The 16,899-nt window shown below is 40.2% G+C and overlaps 1 protein-coding gene across 2 annotated transcripts in view; it reads left to right on the top strand.

Annotated features, from left to right (window-relative positions):
* LOC139750434 (PX domain-containing protein kinase-like protein) overlaps positions 1-16,899 on the top strand; it is an 87,624-nt gene that overhangs the window by 3,266 nt on the left and 67,459 nt on the right. For both annotated transcript variants that reach the window (XM_071665247.1, XM_071665238.1), the window contains exons 3-5: positions 6,430-6,526; positions 10,548-10,774; positions 15,990-16,067. In XM_071665247.1, the coding sequence (XP_071521348.1) occupies positions 6,430-6,526; positions 10,548-10,774; positions 15,990-16,067 (402 nt within the window). The remainder of the gene's footprint in view (positions 1-6,429; positions 6,527-10,547; positions 10,775-15,989; positions 16,068-16,899) is intronic.

Genomic DNA, 16,899 nt, shown 5'->3' with positions numbered 1-16,899 from the left:
TGGCAGAGGTGTAATAATTTCTTATTTTATTTTTTTTATGTACTCAAAGATAGTTAGTTATGTGGGACTCCCTCATCCATGTGAGAGCAGGGTGTACTGAGCTTCCTCTGGAAGGGATGGGCCTTAGTGATAATGTATTTCTTTCCATCAGCTGATATTGATTTATCTTCAAAGGTGACCTCCTGCTTGGAGTGTTACCATTTGTTGGTGGGGTTTGTGGACATTTGTGTGTGTATATATTCATATTTAAGTATACTTATTATACTTAACCGCCGTGTCCCACGTTAGCAAGGTAGCGCAGGGAAATGGATGAGGAATGGCCCAACCCATCCACATACACATGTATATACATAAACGCCCACACACGTACATATACATACATATACATTACAATGTTGACATACATATATATATATACACTTACATATGCATATGTACACATGTAAATGTCCATACTTGTTGCAATCATCCATTCCCATCACCTCCCCGCCACACGCGAAATAGCATTCCCCAGTGAGGCAGCACTGTTTCCTGGATTAGTGAGGTAGCACCAGGAAGTAGACAAAGAAAGATCCATCCATTCATATACACACACATATACTCCTACAAGTCCACGAGGAAAGGAAACATAATAAGTTCCCAGGTGCACTTTCGTGTAATAATCACATCATCAGGGGAGATAGAAATATAAGTCAGTTAATATACAACAAAGAGACATAGCTAGGATGTCCTAGCTACATCCCGTCATTGTATATCAACTGACTTATATTTTTATCTTGTATCTCACCTGATGATGTGATTATTACATGAAAGTGCACTTGGGAACTTATCATGTTTTATTTCCCTGTGGACTCATAGGACTATAGGTGATCACACACTAAATTGTGATCCTTTCCAACACATATATACATACATGCCCATACACATGCTATTTATTATACTTTGTTGCTGTCTTCCGCATTAGCGAGGTAGCGCAGGGAAACAGATGAAAGAATGGCCCAACCCACCCTCATACACATGTATATACATACACGTCCACACATGCACATATACATACCTTCACATTCCAACGTATACATACACAGACATATACTTATATACACATGTACATAATTCATGGTTGCTGCCTTTATTCATTCCCGTAACGGGCCATTCTTTCATCTGTTTCCTTGTGCTGCCTCGCTAGCACAGGAGACAGCAATTAAGTTTAAGTGTGATAGATAAATGGTTTGGTTACATGGAGAGAATGAGTGAGGAAAGATTGACAAAGAGGTTATATGTGTCAGAGGTGGAGGGAACGAGGAGAAGTGGGAGACCAAATTGGAGGTGGAAGGATGGAGTGAAAAAGATTTTGAGTGATTGGGGCCTGAACATGCAGGAGGGTGAAAGGCGTGCAAGGAATAGAGTGGATTGGAACGATGTGGTATACCGGGGTCGACGTGCTGTCCGTGGATTGAACCAGGGTGTGTAAAGAGTCTGGGGTAAACCATGGAAAGTTGTGTGGGGCCTGGATGTGGAAAGGGAGCTGTGGTTTCGGTGCATTATACATGACAGCTAGAGAGTGACTGTGAAGAAATGTGGCCTTTGTTGATGTATAAAAGAAAGAGGCAGGAGGACAAGAGAAAGGTGCAAGAGGTGAAAAAGAGGGCAAATGAGAGTTGGGGTGAGAGAGTATCATTAAATTTTAGGGAGAATAGAAAGATGTTTTGGAAGGAGGTAAATAAAGTGCGTAATACAAGGGAACAGATGGGAACTTCAGTGAAGAGGGCTAATGGGGAGGTGATAACAAGTTATAACAATAACAAGTGCATTATACATGACAGCTAGAGACTGAGTGTGAACGAATGTGGCCTTTGTTGTCTTTTCCTAGCACTACCTCGCGCACATGTGGGGGGAGGGGGTTGTCATTTCATGTGTGGTGGGGTGGCGATGGGAATGAATAAGGGCAGACAGTATGAATTATGTGTGTATATATGTGTATGTCTGTGTGTATATATATGTATATATTGAGATGTATAGGTACGTATATGTGCTGTGTGTGGACGTGTATGTATATACGTGTGTATGTGGGTGGGTTGGGCCATGCTTTCTTCTGTTTCCTTGCGCTACCTCGCTAACGCAGGAGACAGTGACAAAGTGTAATAATCATAATGATAATAATGATAGTAATAATAATAATGATAATAATAATAATGATAATGATAATAATAATGATAATGATAATAATGATAATAATAATAATAAATATTCCTAAAAGTCCACGGGGAAAATGAAACATGATGAGTTCCCAAGTGCACTTTTGTGTAATAATCACATCATCAGTGGAGACAAGAGAGAAATATAACAGTCAGTTGATATACAACAAAGAGATGTAGCTAGGACGCCACACATGAAATGACACCTCCCTCCCTCAACGGGTGCGTGAGGTAGCGCTAGGAAAGGACAGCGAAGGCTACATTCTTCCACATTCAGACTTTACCTCTCATGTGTAGTGCACCAAAACCACAGCTCCCTTTCCACATCCAGGACCCACAAAACTTTCCATGGTTTACCCCAGATGCTTCACATGCCCTGGTTTAATCCTCAGTCCTATGTTCTTAACACTACCTTCCTAATGCGGAAAATGGCAAATATGTATGGAAATATTTATATATATACATATATGTGTATGAGTGGATGGGCCATTGTTCTTCTGTTTCCTGACACTACCTCGCTGACATGGGAGTATGTGATAGAGTGGAAGAAAGTAAATTCTCGATTGATGTGGGTAAAGCTGAAAGTGGATGGAGAGAGATTGGTGATTATTGATGCTTATGCACTTGGTCATGAGAAGAAACATCATGAGAGGCAAGTGTTTTGGGAGCAGCTGTGTGAGTATGTCAGCAGCTTTGATGCCCGAGACTGGGTTTTAGTGATGGGTGATTTAAATGCGAAGGTGACTAATGTGGCAGTAGAGGGTATGATTAGTGTATATGGGGTATTCAGTGTTGTAAATGGAATGTTGAAGAGCTTGTGGATTTGTGTACTGAAAAGGGGCTGATGATTGGGAATGCCTGGTTTAAAAAGATATACATAAGTATGTGTATGTGAGTAGGAGAGATGGTCAGAGGGCATTATTAGATTGTGTGTTAATTGATAGGCATGTAAAAGAGAGATTTTTGGAAGTTAATGTGCTGAGAGGGGCAGCTGAAGTGGTGTCTCATCACTGTGTGGAGTGAAGGTGAAGATTTTTAGAGGTTTTCAAAAAGGAAGAATGTTGGGGAGAAGAGAGTGGTGAGAGTAAGTGAGATTGGAAAGTAGACTTGTGTGAAGAAGTATCAGGAGAGATTGAGTGTAGAATGGCAAAAGGTGAGAGCAAATGATGTGAAGGGAGTGGGTGCAGAATGGGATGCATTTAGGGAAGCTTGTGCAAAAGATGCATGTGGCTTGAGAAAGGTGAGGTGGGGAGATTAGAAAGGGTAGTGAGTGGTGGGATGAAGAAGTAAAGTTGTTATTGAAAGAGAAAAGAGAGGCCTGTGGACAATACTCGCAAGGAAGGAGTGCAAATAACTGGGAGATGTATAAAAGAAAGCAGCAGGAGGTCGAGAAATGTGCAAGGGTTGAGAAAGAGGGCAAATGAGAGTTGGGGTGAAAGAGTATCATTAAACTTTAGGGAGAATAAAAGTTGTTTTGGAAGGAGGTAAATAACGTGAATAAGACAAGAGAACAAATGGGAACATTGGTGAAGGGGGCAAGTGGGGAAGTATTAACAGGTAGTGAGAAGGAGATGGACTAAGTATTTTGAAGGTTTCTTGTATGTGTTTGATGATAGAGTGGCAGATATAGGGTGTTTTGGTTGGGGTGGTGTGCAAAGTGAGAGGGTCAGGTAGATTGGTTTGGTTAAGAGAGAAGAGGTACTGAAAGCTTTGAGGAAAATGAAATCTGGCAAAGTGGCAGTTTTGGATGTTACTGCAGTAAAATGTATTAGAAAAGGGGGTGACTGTGATGTTGATTGTTTGGTAAAGATATTTAATGTATGTATGGATCATGGTGAAGTGCCTGAGGATTGGCAGAATGCATGCATAGTGCCATTGTACAAAGGCATTGGGGATTAAGGTGATTGTTCAAACTACAGATGTGTAAGTTTGTTTAGTATTCCTGGGAAATTTTATGGGATGGTATTGATTAAGAGATTGAAGGCATGCACAGAGCATCAGATTGGGGAAGAGCAGTGTGGTTTCAGAAGTGGTAGAGCATGTGTGGATCAGGGGTTTGCTTTGAAGAATATGTGTGAGAAATACTTAGAAAAACAAATGGATTTATATGTAGCATTTATGGATCTGGAGAAGGCTTATGATAAGAGTTAATAGAGATGCTTTGTCGAAGGTCTTAAGAGTATATGGTGTGGGAGGAAAGTTGCTAGAAGCAGTGAAAAGTTTTTGATAAGGATGTAAAGGCATGTGTACAAGTAGGAAGAGAGGAGAGTGATTGGTTCCTAGTATATGTCAGTCTGCAGCAGGGGTGCGTGATGTCTCCATAGTTGTTTGATGTTTATGGATGGGTTGGTTAGGGAGGTAAATGCAAGTGCTTTGGAGAGAGGGGCAAATATGTTGTGGTTGAGAGGGCCTAGGAAGTGAGTCAATTTTTGTTTGCCATTGATACAGCTCTAGTAGCTGATTCAAGTGAGAAACTGCAGAAGTTCATGACTGAGTTTGGGAAAGTGTGTGAAAGGAGAAAGTTGACGAGAAAGTTGAGAGTGAATGTGAATAAGAGCAAGGTTATTAGGTTCAGTAGGGTTGAAGGATGTGATTGGGATGTAAGATTGAATGGAGAAAAATTGGAGGAACTAAAGTGTTTTAGATATGTGGGAGTGGACTTAGCAGTGATTGAACCATGGAAGCAGAAGCGAGTAACAGGATGGGGAAGGGGGCAAAGGTTCTGGGAGCACTGAAGAGTGTGGAAGGAGAGAATATTATCTTGGAGAGGAAAAATGGTTATGTTTGAAGGAATAGTAGTTCCAACAATGTAATATGGTTGTGAGGCATGGGCTATAGATAGGGTTGTATCTAGAAGAGTGGATGTGTTGGAAATGAAATGTTTGAGGACAATGAGTGGTGTGAGATGGTTTGATTGAGTAAGTAATGAAAGGGTAAGAGAGATGTGTGGAAATAAAGAATATAGTTGAGAGAGCAGAAGAGGGTGTGTTGAAATGATTTGGTCACATGGAGAGAATGAGTGAGGAAAGATTGACAATGAGGATATATGTGTCAGAGGTGGAGGGAACAAGGAGAAGCGGGAGACCAAGTTGGAGGTGAAAGTTGGAGTGAAAAAGATTTTGAGCGATCAGGGCCTGAACATACAGGAGGATGAGAAGCATGCAAGGAATAGAGTGAACTGGAATTATGTGGTATACTGGGGTCGACGTGCTGTCAGTGGACTGACCCAGGGTATGTGAAACATCTGGGGTAAACCATGGAAAGGTCTGTGGGGCCTGCATGCAGATAGGGAGCTGTGGTTTCGGTGCATTTTTTTTTCCCATACATATTCGACGTTTTCCTTGCCAGCAAGGTTGCGTTAAGAACAGAGGACTGAGCTATAGAATGAAAATGTATATGTGTGGATAGCCCATTCTTTGTCTGTTTCTTGGCGTTACCTTGCTGACGTAATAATAATAATGATAATGATATTATACTGGGGTCGATGTGATGTCAGTGGACTTAGCCAGGGCATGTGAAGCATCTGGGGTAAACCTTGGAAAGTTTTGTGGGGCCTGGATGTGCAAAGAGAGCTGTGGTTTTGGTGCATTACACATGACAGCTAGACACTGAGGGTGAACAAATGTGGCCTTTGTTGTCTTTTCCTAGTGCTACCTCGCACACATGAGGGGGTAGGGGGTTGTTATTTCATGTGTGGCGGGGTGGTGATGGGAATGAATAAAGGCAGACAGTATGAATTATGTACATGTGTATATATGTATATGTCTGTGTGTGTATATATATGTATATGTTGAGATGTATAGATATGTATATTTGTGTGTGTGGACGTGTATGTATATACATGTGTGGGTAGGTTGGGCCATTCTTTCGTCTGTTTCCTTGCGCTACCTCGCTAACGCGGGAGACAGTGACAAAGCAAAATAAATAAATGAAATAAAGTATTATTATTATTGTTATTATTAATATTATTCATTATTATTGACAGAGAAGGTACTCCAATGAGGATATATTTCTCTAAGGCTTAGTAATCTGATCTTGACACTACCTCACTAATGTGGAAAATATTGAACATGTATGAAAAAATTTGCATAATTGTCATTAGCTCAGTAGTTAGAATGTCTGTTTCTTGAATAGTTAGAACACATTATAGCCATTCACATAATGTACTTCATATAAAAGCTGTGTGGTGTTTTTACTTTCCCTTCAGCTGTCATGATAAGTTTTGTTTTTTCAGATATACCTTGAAAGCATCCTTTCCAATCCCTTACAAGCTGCTTCATTGCCAGTAAAAAGGTTTCTTGATCCAAAGAATTATGCAAGAAATTTTCAAGGTAGGTGCACTAATTTTTGAGTACTCGTGTAGTTTGCAAAGTATGCCAGAAGAAAATTTTGAATGGGAAGTGGTAACAGGCAAGAAAAGAGAAGAGGAGATGGCATAAATACTTTGAAGGATTGCTGAATATGGTAGATCTTGGGTAACTGATGTAGAGTGTTCAGAACATAAGAGATATTTGAGGCAAGAGTCATGGCAAGTGGTTTGGTGAAAAGATTATGAGATAGTGAATGCCTTGTGTACGATGAACTGTGGCAAAGCTGCTGGAGTGGATGGAGTTGCAGTTGTATTTCTCATGAAAGGGGATGGTAGCTTTGTTGATTGGTTAGTTAAGATTTTCAGTGTATATTTGGCTCAGGGTGATGTACCTGAGGTGTGGCAAAATATCTGTATAGTGCCATTGTTTAAAGGCAAGAACAAAACTGAATAATCGAATTACAATGACATAAGTTTGTTGAGTGTACTCGGTAAGTTGTATATGAGAGTGAATGCACAGAGCTTCAGATTGGGAAGGAACAATTTGGCTTCAGGAGTGGAAGATCTGTGGATCATTTGTTTGGTTTAAAGAATTTATTTGAGAAATACTTAGAGAAAGAGAAAGATTTGTATGTGTTATTTCTGGATATAGAGAAAGCATATGATAAAGCTGATAGTACTACTTTGTGGAAGGTATTACTTTGTGGAAGGTATTGCAAGTATATGTTGTGGGAGAAAACTTATCAGAAACAGTACGTTTTATCAAGTGAGTAAGGGGTGTGTGTAAGTAGAAATAGAGTGGATGAGGGGATTTAGGTGAAGATGGTAGTGTGGCTGGTAGTATGATGTCACCATGACTCATCAGTTTTTGGTTGGGAGGTGAAGGTGAGGATCATAAAGGGAGGGGCAGGTTTGCAGTCTTATGGGGTTGAGGGATGGGGGGCCTCATGGGGTGACAGTTGTTGTTTGCTGTTGACATGGTTCTGATGACATTCAAATGAGAAACTGTGGCAGCTGATTTCTGCACACATATCTTCTGCCACTCCTGAAGCCACAGTTTCCTTCCGTAATCTGATGCACTGTGCTGGCAGCAACCTTCTCAGTTGCCACTTCCCCTCACAATTTACCAGATAAAATAAAAAAAAAGTTTATAGATCTTAAATTTGAACATTCACATTTGTCCCCTTTGCTTCACATAGTGACAAAAGAAGGAGCCAAGCGGGAAGTGCTCATCCTCCTTGAAGGCTCAGATTGGGGTGTCTGAATGTGTGTGGATATAACCAAGATGAGAAGAAAGGAGAGATGGGTAATTTGTTTGAGGAAAGAAATGTGGATGTTCTGGCACTGAGGGAAACGATGCTCAAGGGTAAATGGGAAGAGTGGTTTGGGAAAGTCTTAGGAGTAAAGTCAGGGGTTGGTGAAACGACAAGAGTGAAGAAAGTAGTAGTAGTACTCCTGAAGCAGTAGTTGTGGGAATAGATGATAGAGTGTAAGAAAGTAAATTCTAGATTGTTGTGGGTAAAACTGAAAGTGGATGGAGAGAGATAGGTCATTATTGGTGCCTATGCACCTGGTCATGAGAAGAAAGATAATGAGAGGCAAGTGTTTTGGGAGCAGCTGAGTGAGTGTATTAGCAGCTTTGGTGCACGAGACTTGGTTATAGTGATGGGTGATTCAAATGTGAAGGTGAATAATGTGGCAGGTGAGGGTATAATTGGTGTGCATGGTGTGTTCAGTGTTGTAAATGGAAATGGTGAAGAGCTTGTGGATTTGTTTGCTGAGAAAAGACTGGTGATTGGGAATACCTGCTTAAAATATATTATCTCTGGGGATAGGGGAGAAAGAATACTTCCCACTTATTCCCTGCGTGTCGTAGAAGGCGACTAAAAGGGAAGGGAGCGGGGGGCTGGAAATCCTCCCCTCTCATTTTTTTATTTTAATTTTCCAAAAGAAGGAACAGAGAAGGGGGCCAGGTGAGGGTATTCCCTCAAAGGCCCAGTCCTCTGTTCTTAACGCTACCTTGCTATCGCGGGAAATGGCGAATAGTATGAAAAAAAATATATATATATATATATATATATATATATATATATATATATATATATATATATATATATATTTTTTTTTTTTTTTTTTTTTTTCAAACTATCCGCCATTTCCCGCGTTAGCGAGGTAGCGTTAAGAACAGAGAACTGGGACTTGGAGGGAATATCCTCGCCTGGCCCCCTTCTCTGTTCCTTCTTTTGGAAAATTGAAAAAAAATTATATATATATATATATATATATATATATATATATTATCCCTGGGGATTGGGGAGAAAGAATACTTCCCACGTATTCCCTGCGTGTCGTAGAAGGCGACTAAAAGGGGAGGGAGCCGGGGGCTGGAAATCCTCCCCTCTCACTTTTTTTTTAATTTTCCAAAAGAGAAGGGGAACAGAGAAGGGGCCCAGGTGAGGATATTCCCTCAAGGGCCCAGTCCTCTGTTCTCAACGCTACCTCGCTAATGCGGGAAATGGCGAATAGTATGAAAGAAAGATATATATATATATATATATATATGCAGTTGAGTGGGAGATGTATAAAAGAAAGAGACAGGAGGTCAAGAGAAAGGTGCAAGAGGTGAAAAAAAGGGCAAATGAGAGTTGGGGTGAGAGAGTATCATTAAATTTTAGGGAGAATAAAAAGATGTTCTGGAAGGAGGTAAATAAAGTGCGTAAGACAAGGAAGCAAATGGGAACTTCAGTGAAGGGCGCAAATGGGGAGGTGATAACAAGTAGTGGTGATGTGAGAAGGAGATGGAGTGAGTATTTTGAAGGTTTGTTGAATGTGTTTGATGATAGAGTGGCAGATATAGGGTGTTTTGGTCGAGGTGGTGTGCAAAGTGAGAGGGTTAGGGAAAATGATTTGGTAAACAGAGAAGAGGTAGTGAAAGCTTTGCGGAAGATGAAAGCCAGCAAGGCAGCAGGTTTGGATGGTATTGCAGTGGAATTTATTAAAAAAGGGGGTGACTGTATTGTTGACTGGTTGGTAAGGTTATTTAATGTATGTATGACTCATGGTGAGGTGCCTGAGGATTGGCGGAATGCGTGCATAGTGCCATTGTACAAAGGTAAAGGGGATAAGAGTGAGTGCTCAAATTACAGAGGTATAAGTTTGTTGAGTATTCCTGGTAAATTATATGGGAGGGTATTGATTGAGAGGGTGAAGGCATGTACAGAGCATCAGATTGGGGAAGAGCAGTGTGGTTTCAGAAGTGGTAGAGGATGTGTGGATCAGGTGTTTGCTTTGAAGAATGTATGTGAGAAATACTTAGAAAAGCAAATGGATTTGTATGTAGTATTTATGGATCTGGAGAAGGCATATGATAGAGTTGATAGAGATGCTCTGTGGAAGGTATTAAGAATATATGGTGTGGGAGGCAAGTTGTTAGAAGCGGTGAAAAGTTTTTATCGAGGATGTAAGGCATGTGTACGTGTAGGAAGAGAGGAAAGTGATTGGTTCTCAGTGAATGTAGGTTTGCGGCAGGGGTGTGTGATGTCTCCATGGTTGTTTAATTTGTTTATGGATGGGGTTGTTAGGGAGGTGAATGCAAGAGTTTTGGAAAGAGGGGCAAGTATGAAGTCTGTTGGGGATGAGAGAGCTTGGGAAGTGAGTCAGTTGTTGTTCGCTGATGATACGGCGCTGGTGGCTGATTCATGTGAGAAACTGCAGAAGCTGGTGACTGAGTTTGGTAAAGTGTGTGAAAGAAGAAAGTTAAGAGTAAATGTGAATATATATATATATATATATATATATATATATGTGTGTGTGTGTGTATATGGGCCATTCTCTCTTTATTTCCTGGCCCTACCTTGCTGACGCAGGAAGCAGCGATTAAATATAATGAATAAACAAATGGATATTGATCTCTTTTATCTCTCTTGCATGTGGATTCATGTACCATTGAAGCTAAAGTAATTGCAACGCCCCATTTAGATTTATGTTGATTGTAAATACTCATATATTCAGTATATTATATAAGTTTATTTTTGAACTTCCAGAAGAAGCACGACAGAATGTTCATATCGTCTTAAGATCTGGAGGCAGTCATGAAGTTACTGAAGCCTTATCAAACTGTGGTACTCGCGTGTATAAGGAATACTTTTTAGCAAACCCTCTAGCAGATGCCAAAACTCAGCATGTGTTGTGGTGGGCTCCATTTGGTCCTGATAGGGCTATGAACCTTCGTGATACCCATGCAACGCTTACAGCTCTAGTGCAGTGTCAGGTAGATATCAATGTCTGTGTGTTGGAAGTGTGTTATGATTTAAATTTCTTTATATTTTCAGCTTACTGGAAGTTAGTAGCAGCAGTTATATGGATTATGTAAATGCCATTAGGAAAAAACGTAGTGATTTTATTGTTGTGTTCACAGAGGAAACACTTATTCTTAGTTAGTGCTTGGTGGAGATAGCTATGTATATGATATGTAATGAATTATTCATTATTAAGGAAAAAAGACCCTATCCATCATTTTGAATCATGCCCTGATTCAATCCATTGACCGCATGTTGACCTCGGTATACCACATCATTCCAATTCACTCTATTCCTTGCACGCCTTTCACCCTCTTGCATGTTCAGGCCCTGTTCGCTCAAAATCTTTTTCACTCCATCCTTCCACCTCCAATCTGGTCTCCCACTTCTCCTCGTTCCCTCCACCTCTAACACATATATGCTCTGTCAATTTTTCCTCACTCATTCCCTCCATATGTCCAAATCATTTCAACACAAACCCTATTCTGCTTTCTCAACCACACTTTTTATTTCCAGGCATCTCTCTTACCCTTTCATTATTTACTTGATCAATCCCCTCACACCACATATTATCCTCAGACATTTCATTTCCAACACATTCACCCTCCTCCATACAACCCTATCTATAGCCCATTCTTTGCAACCATATTACATTGTTTGAACTACCATTCCTTCAAACATAACCATGTTTGCTCTCTGAGTTAACTTTCTCTCCCCTAACACATTCTTCATTGCTACCAGAACCTTCACCTTTTCCCCCACCCTGTGACTCACTTCCTCTTCCATGGTTCCATTTGCTGCTAAGTCCACTCCCAGATATCTAAAACACTTCACTTTCTCCAATTTTTCTCCATTCAAACTTACATCCCAATTAACTTGTCCTTAAACCTTACTGAACCTAATACCTTACTCTTATTCATATTCACTCTCAACTTTCTCATGTGTATGTATATGTATGTTTATGTGTATATGTTGATATGTATTTGTATGTGTATGTCCATGTCTATATATATATGTGTATATGAGTAGATGGGTCTTTCTTTGTCTGTTTCCAGGTGCTATCTCGCTGACCTGGTAAACGATGATCAAGCATTAGAAATAAAGTATATATGTATAAATTGTCTATGAGATGGCCTTGGTTAGGGCTTTAGTTGCCCGGGACTTTCTCTGCATGAAAATAGCAATGATTGTGTAGTTGCTTATGAAGAGTGTTAGTAGCTTTCTTTTTTGTTGTATTTTTTTTTTTTTTTTATACTTCGTCGCTGTCTCCCGCGTTTGCGAGGTAGCGCAAGGAAACAAACGAAAGAAATGGCCCAACCCCCCCCCATACACATGTATATACATACGTCCACACACGCAAATATACATACCTACACAGATTTCCATGGTTTACCCCAGACGCTTCACATGCCTTGATTCAATCCACTGACAGCACGTCAACCCCGGTATACCACATCGCTCCAATTCACTCTATTCCTTGCCCTCCTTTCACCCTCCTGCATGTTCAGGCCCCGATCACACAAAATCTTTTTCACTCCATCTTTCCACCTCCAATTTGGTCTCCCTCTTCTCCTCGTTCCCTCCACCTCCGACACATATATCCTCTTGGTCAATCTTTCCTCACTCATCCTCTCCATGTGCCCAAACCACTTCAAAACACCCTCTTCTGCTCTCTCAACCACGCTCTTTTTATTTCCACACATCTCTCTTACCCTTACGTTACTCACTCGATCAAACCACCTCACACCACACATTGTCCTCAAACATCTCATTTCCAGCACATCCATCCTCCTGCGCACAACTCTATCCATAGCCCACGCCTCGCAACCATACAACATTGTTGGAACCACTATTCCTTCAAACATACCCATTTTTGCTTTCCGAGATAATGTTCTCGACTTCCACACATTCTTCAAGGCCCCCAGAATTTTTGCCCCCTCCCCCACCCTATGATCCACTTCCGCTTCCATGGTTCCATCCGCTGCCAGATCCACTCTCAGATATCTAAAACACTTCACTTCCTCCAGTTTTTCTCCATTCAAACTCACCTCCCAATTGACTTGACCCTCAACCCTACTGTACCTAATAACCTTGCTCTTATTCACATTTACTCTTAACTTTCTTCTTCCACACACTTTACCAAACTCAGTCACCAGCTTCTGCAGTTTCTCACATGAATCAGCCACCAGCGCTGTATCATCAGCGAACAACAACTGACTCACTTCCCAAGCTCTCTCATCCCCAACAGACTTCATACTTGCCCCTCTTTCCAGAACTCTTGCATTTACCTCCCTAACAACCCCATCCATAAACAAATTAAACAACCATGGAGACATCACACACCCCTGCCGCAAACCTACATTCACTGAGAACCAATCACTTTCCTCTCTTCCTACACGTACACATGCCTTACATCCTCGATTAAAACTTTTCACTGCTTCTAACAACTTTCCTCCCACTCCATATATTCTAAATACCTTCCACAGAGCATCTCTATCAACTCTATCATATGCCTTCTCCAGATCCATAAATGCTACATACAAATCCATTTGCTTTTCTAAGTATTTCTCACATACATTCTTCAAAGCAAACACCTGACCCACACATCCTCTACCACTTCTGAAACCACACTGCTCTTCCCCAATCTGATGCTCTGTACATGCCTTCACCCTCTCAATCAATACCCTCCCATATATGTATTTTTTTTTTTTTAATGGTCTTGTTGCCTGAACAGATTTCTTTTTTGTTGAATGATCTGTTTTGTACTTAACTCGGCCTTTAAATCATCATCTCCCTTGCTAGGGAATCTCGACATCTCTCTGGGCCTGATGTCATTGAGCATATGGTAAATGAGGACATTAAAAGAGCAGATGTGAGACAGAAAATAAAGAGGAGATATAATCATGGAAACTACACAAACCTCAATGATCTCTGTGATGATATAGATTGGGAAATGGAATTCAGTAGCCAGGAACCAGGGAATTTTGTTGAGAGGTTCTATGAAATTCACAGTGAAGGAGTAAAGGCATAGGTACTTCAGGCCTCAAATACAGTGTGAATGATAAGAAAGACAAAGGAATGGTTAAATAAAATATGTCATAAAGCAAATGAGCTTTGAGACCTGGAGTGGCAAAGATATATACAGCACTCTTGCTAGGTAGTGGTGGCAAGGTATAAGAGAGCATGGAACAAGTATAGCAGGATACGAGAAAAGGAACAGAGAAACTTTGAAAAGAATATCGTGGACAAGACAATTGAAACTCCAAAATGATTCTATGAATTATTGGGAACCAGTTTTCTGTTAAGGAGTAGCTAATCAGGGTAAGGGATTCAGAGGGAAATATTGTAAAGTATGATGTAAGGATGTGTGAGGAACTGAATAGCAAGTTCAAAAGTGTTTGCACAGTGAAGACACTGTAGCCTCCACCAGTGAGATGGAATTGGGAGGAGGTTTTGGAAATTGAGATATTCAAAATAGATATTAACAATATTAAAAGGACTTGATCCATACAAGGATCATGGTCCTGATGAACTTTCATCATATGTGCTGAAGAGGTCCACTTGAATTAGTCCCCTTGAATTACTGTTAAGATGTCACTGAAGAGAGGTGTAGTGCCAAAAGAATGGAAAAGAACCAACTCATTCATATATATAAGAAAGGAACCAGGACAGGCACTGAACTAGAGACCAGTCTCACAAACAAGTCTGTTGTATAAGGTTCTGGATGAGATTATTGGAAAGCAAGTGGTTGCCTTTCTGCTAAGGAGAAATTTCCTAAGTGCGAGATAACATGATTTTAGGGGAAAGAGGTCATGTGTAACTAACCTTTGAGAGTTTTACAAGAAAATGAACTCAGTCCTGGACAAAAGGGAAGGCTGGATGGACTGTCTGTATCTGGACTGCCAGAAGGCATTTGACATTGTTCCACATAGGAGGCTGATTATGAAACAATTACCAAGTAGGAAAAAGAGGGAAACTCCCTCGATGTGTACAAGTTTATCTTGGTGGGAGAGAACAAAGGACACATGTCAGAGGAGCCTTTACCAAATAGGTTCATTATCTTCATCAATGACTTGCCGGAAGGTATTGAATCCTACTTGATTACATTTGCAGATGATGCAAAAGTCATGAGGAGAGTGAAAAAGCAAAGAGGATTGCTTCACCTTGCAGTGGGACCTAAACAGACCCCAAAGTTGGTCTGAAATATGGTTGATGAAAGTCAGTCATCACAAATGTAAAGTAATGATGATGTGACAGAGTTAGATATGCCCTCAATATAATTGTTACCTAGCAGGAAATAAGCTTCAAGATTCTATGTGTGAAAGGGACAGTATTTTGAGAGATGTAGGGATAGAGGACCAGAGGGCATAACGTGATACTAAGAAACTTGTAAATGAGGATTTAAAGAAACTTTTTTATAGTACAAGAGTGGTGGATTATAGGAACAGATTGGCTGAGGACATGGTTAATGCAGGCAGCATACTTAAGTTCAAGAGTTTTATGATAGTTGAGAGTGTTCAAAAGATTGGGCCCACTGAGTGTAAAAATCCTTCCCCATATAGTACAAATAGGTAATTCTGTCTACCTCTGACACCTGTTTCCATCTGGAACTCCCTTAAGGGGGTGGCCATGGCAATAGTCTCCATGACTAGTGAACTCCAGTGCTGCTCCTTAACAGGCCACTGGCAAAGGGCAACTCAAGCATTGTTTGTAGAAGCAGTAGGTAATTAAAAGTATGAAAGAAATAAAGAAAGAAGGATGAATATTCATATGACTGGAGTAATTTCAGAGTACCAATGATTTTACAGAGGTTTTAGGTTTTTAAGGACATACAAAAAGGTAATTAGAAGACACTGATGAAGGCATTGCATGGTTTCCATCTCCATCAAAATCTTTTAGACATTCCATTACCTTCAAGCTTTGTCTGAAAATCAATAATATTGGTGAAAAGTTATTTTTCTTGATCTTTTCATTCAATAAGTGATTATTCTGAGACTTTTCTCTTACCAGCCACCATTTTCATTTGTCTCATGCAAGGTTTACATGACAGTGACTTTGAATGTAGCTCAGCTCAAGGGATAGCAGGTATGCATGCTATGTATTTGTTGAACATTTTGTATAAAATCAAAACTACCCACCAATTTGTAGTTAGTGTCTTGCCTAATGAGTAAATTTTTTTCTTGGCAGCATCCCTATATAGTACCATCAGTCAGCAGCATTGCAACTGAAGCTGGAGTATGTGTTGTACGGCCATGGTTTCCCCAGGTGAGATTGTAGTATAATTTTTTTTTTCATATATGTGCTATAACCCTTTGAATCCAAATTTTACATCAAATGAATCCACTTGCAGCTTACAGCAGAAGTTAGAAATGCATGTGCAACTACAAATCCATCATATATGGCCTTCATGATATATGCCTTATAATGTGACATTGCTGGGATTGCTTTAGAGCTTCCCAGGGCTGTCATGGATAATGGTTTTAATTAAGAGTCGCTGTTTGCCTGGTACATGAAGTGGGGGTTTATTTATTTTATATTTATTTATTATACTTGATCAGTTTCCTGCATCAACAAGGTAGCGCCAGGAAACAGACAAAGAAAGACCCATCCACTCATGTATACACATTTATACATATGTATCATATAATAAACAACACACAGAACCTCCATAACTCTTCACCAGCATCTCTCAATGTGCCTTGTGAGTTTTTGCTATATGTTTTAGTTACTTTATCTTGAGTTATATCTTTGTTTTCGGGTAGAGTAGTCTGATTGAAGGAAATGCTGGTTTAATCTAAATTTTTCACCTATCTGACTGAATTGGCCCAGAAGCAACAGGAATTAGTATATCTGAAGCATTGAATTTACTCCAAATTTCCAGCATTTGATGATGTATGGGCTACAGTTTATTTTCCTATCTCAAAATTTCTCCCCTGGGGATAGGGGAGAAAGAATACTTCCCACATATTCCCTGCATGTCGTAGAAGGCAACTAAAGGGGGCAGGGGGCTGGAAACCCCCTCCTTTTATTTGAATTTCTAATGAGGAGAACAGATACACCAGAGCATGTGAAGCATCTAGGGTAAAGCATGGAAAGG

Source organism: Panulirus ornatus, chromosome 1, assembly GCF_036320965.1.
Source record: "Panulirus ornatus isolate Po-2019 chromosome 1, ASM3632096v1, whole genome shotgun sequence".
NCBI lineage: Eukaryota > Metazoa > Arthropoda > Malacostraca > Decapoda > Palinuridae > Panulirus > Panulirus ornatus.
Note: the sequence above shows the minus strand (reverse complement) of the source record. Positions and strands in the feature narration are given on the sequence as shown.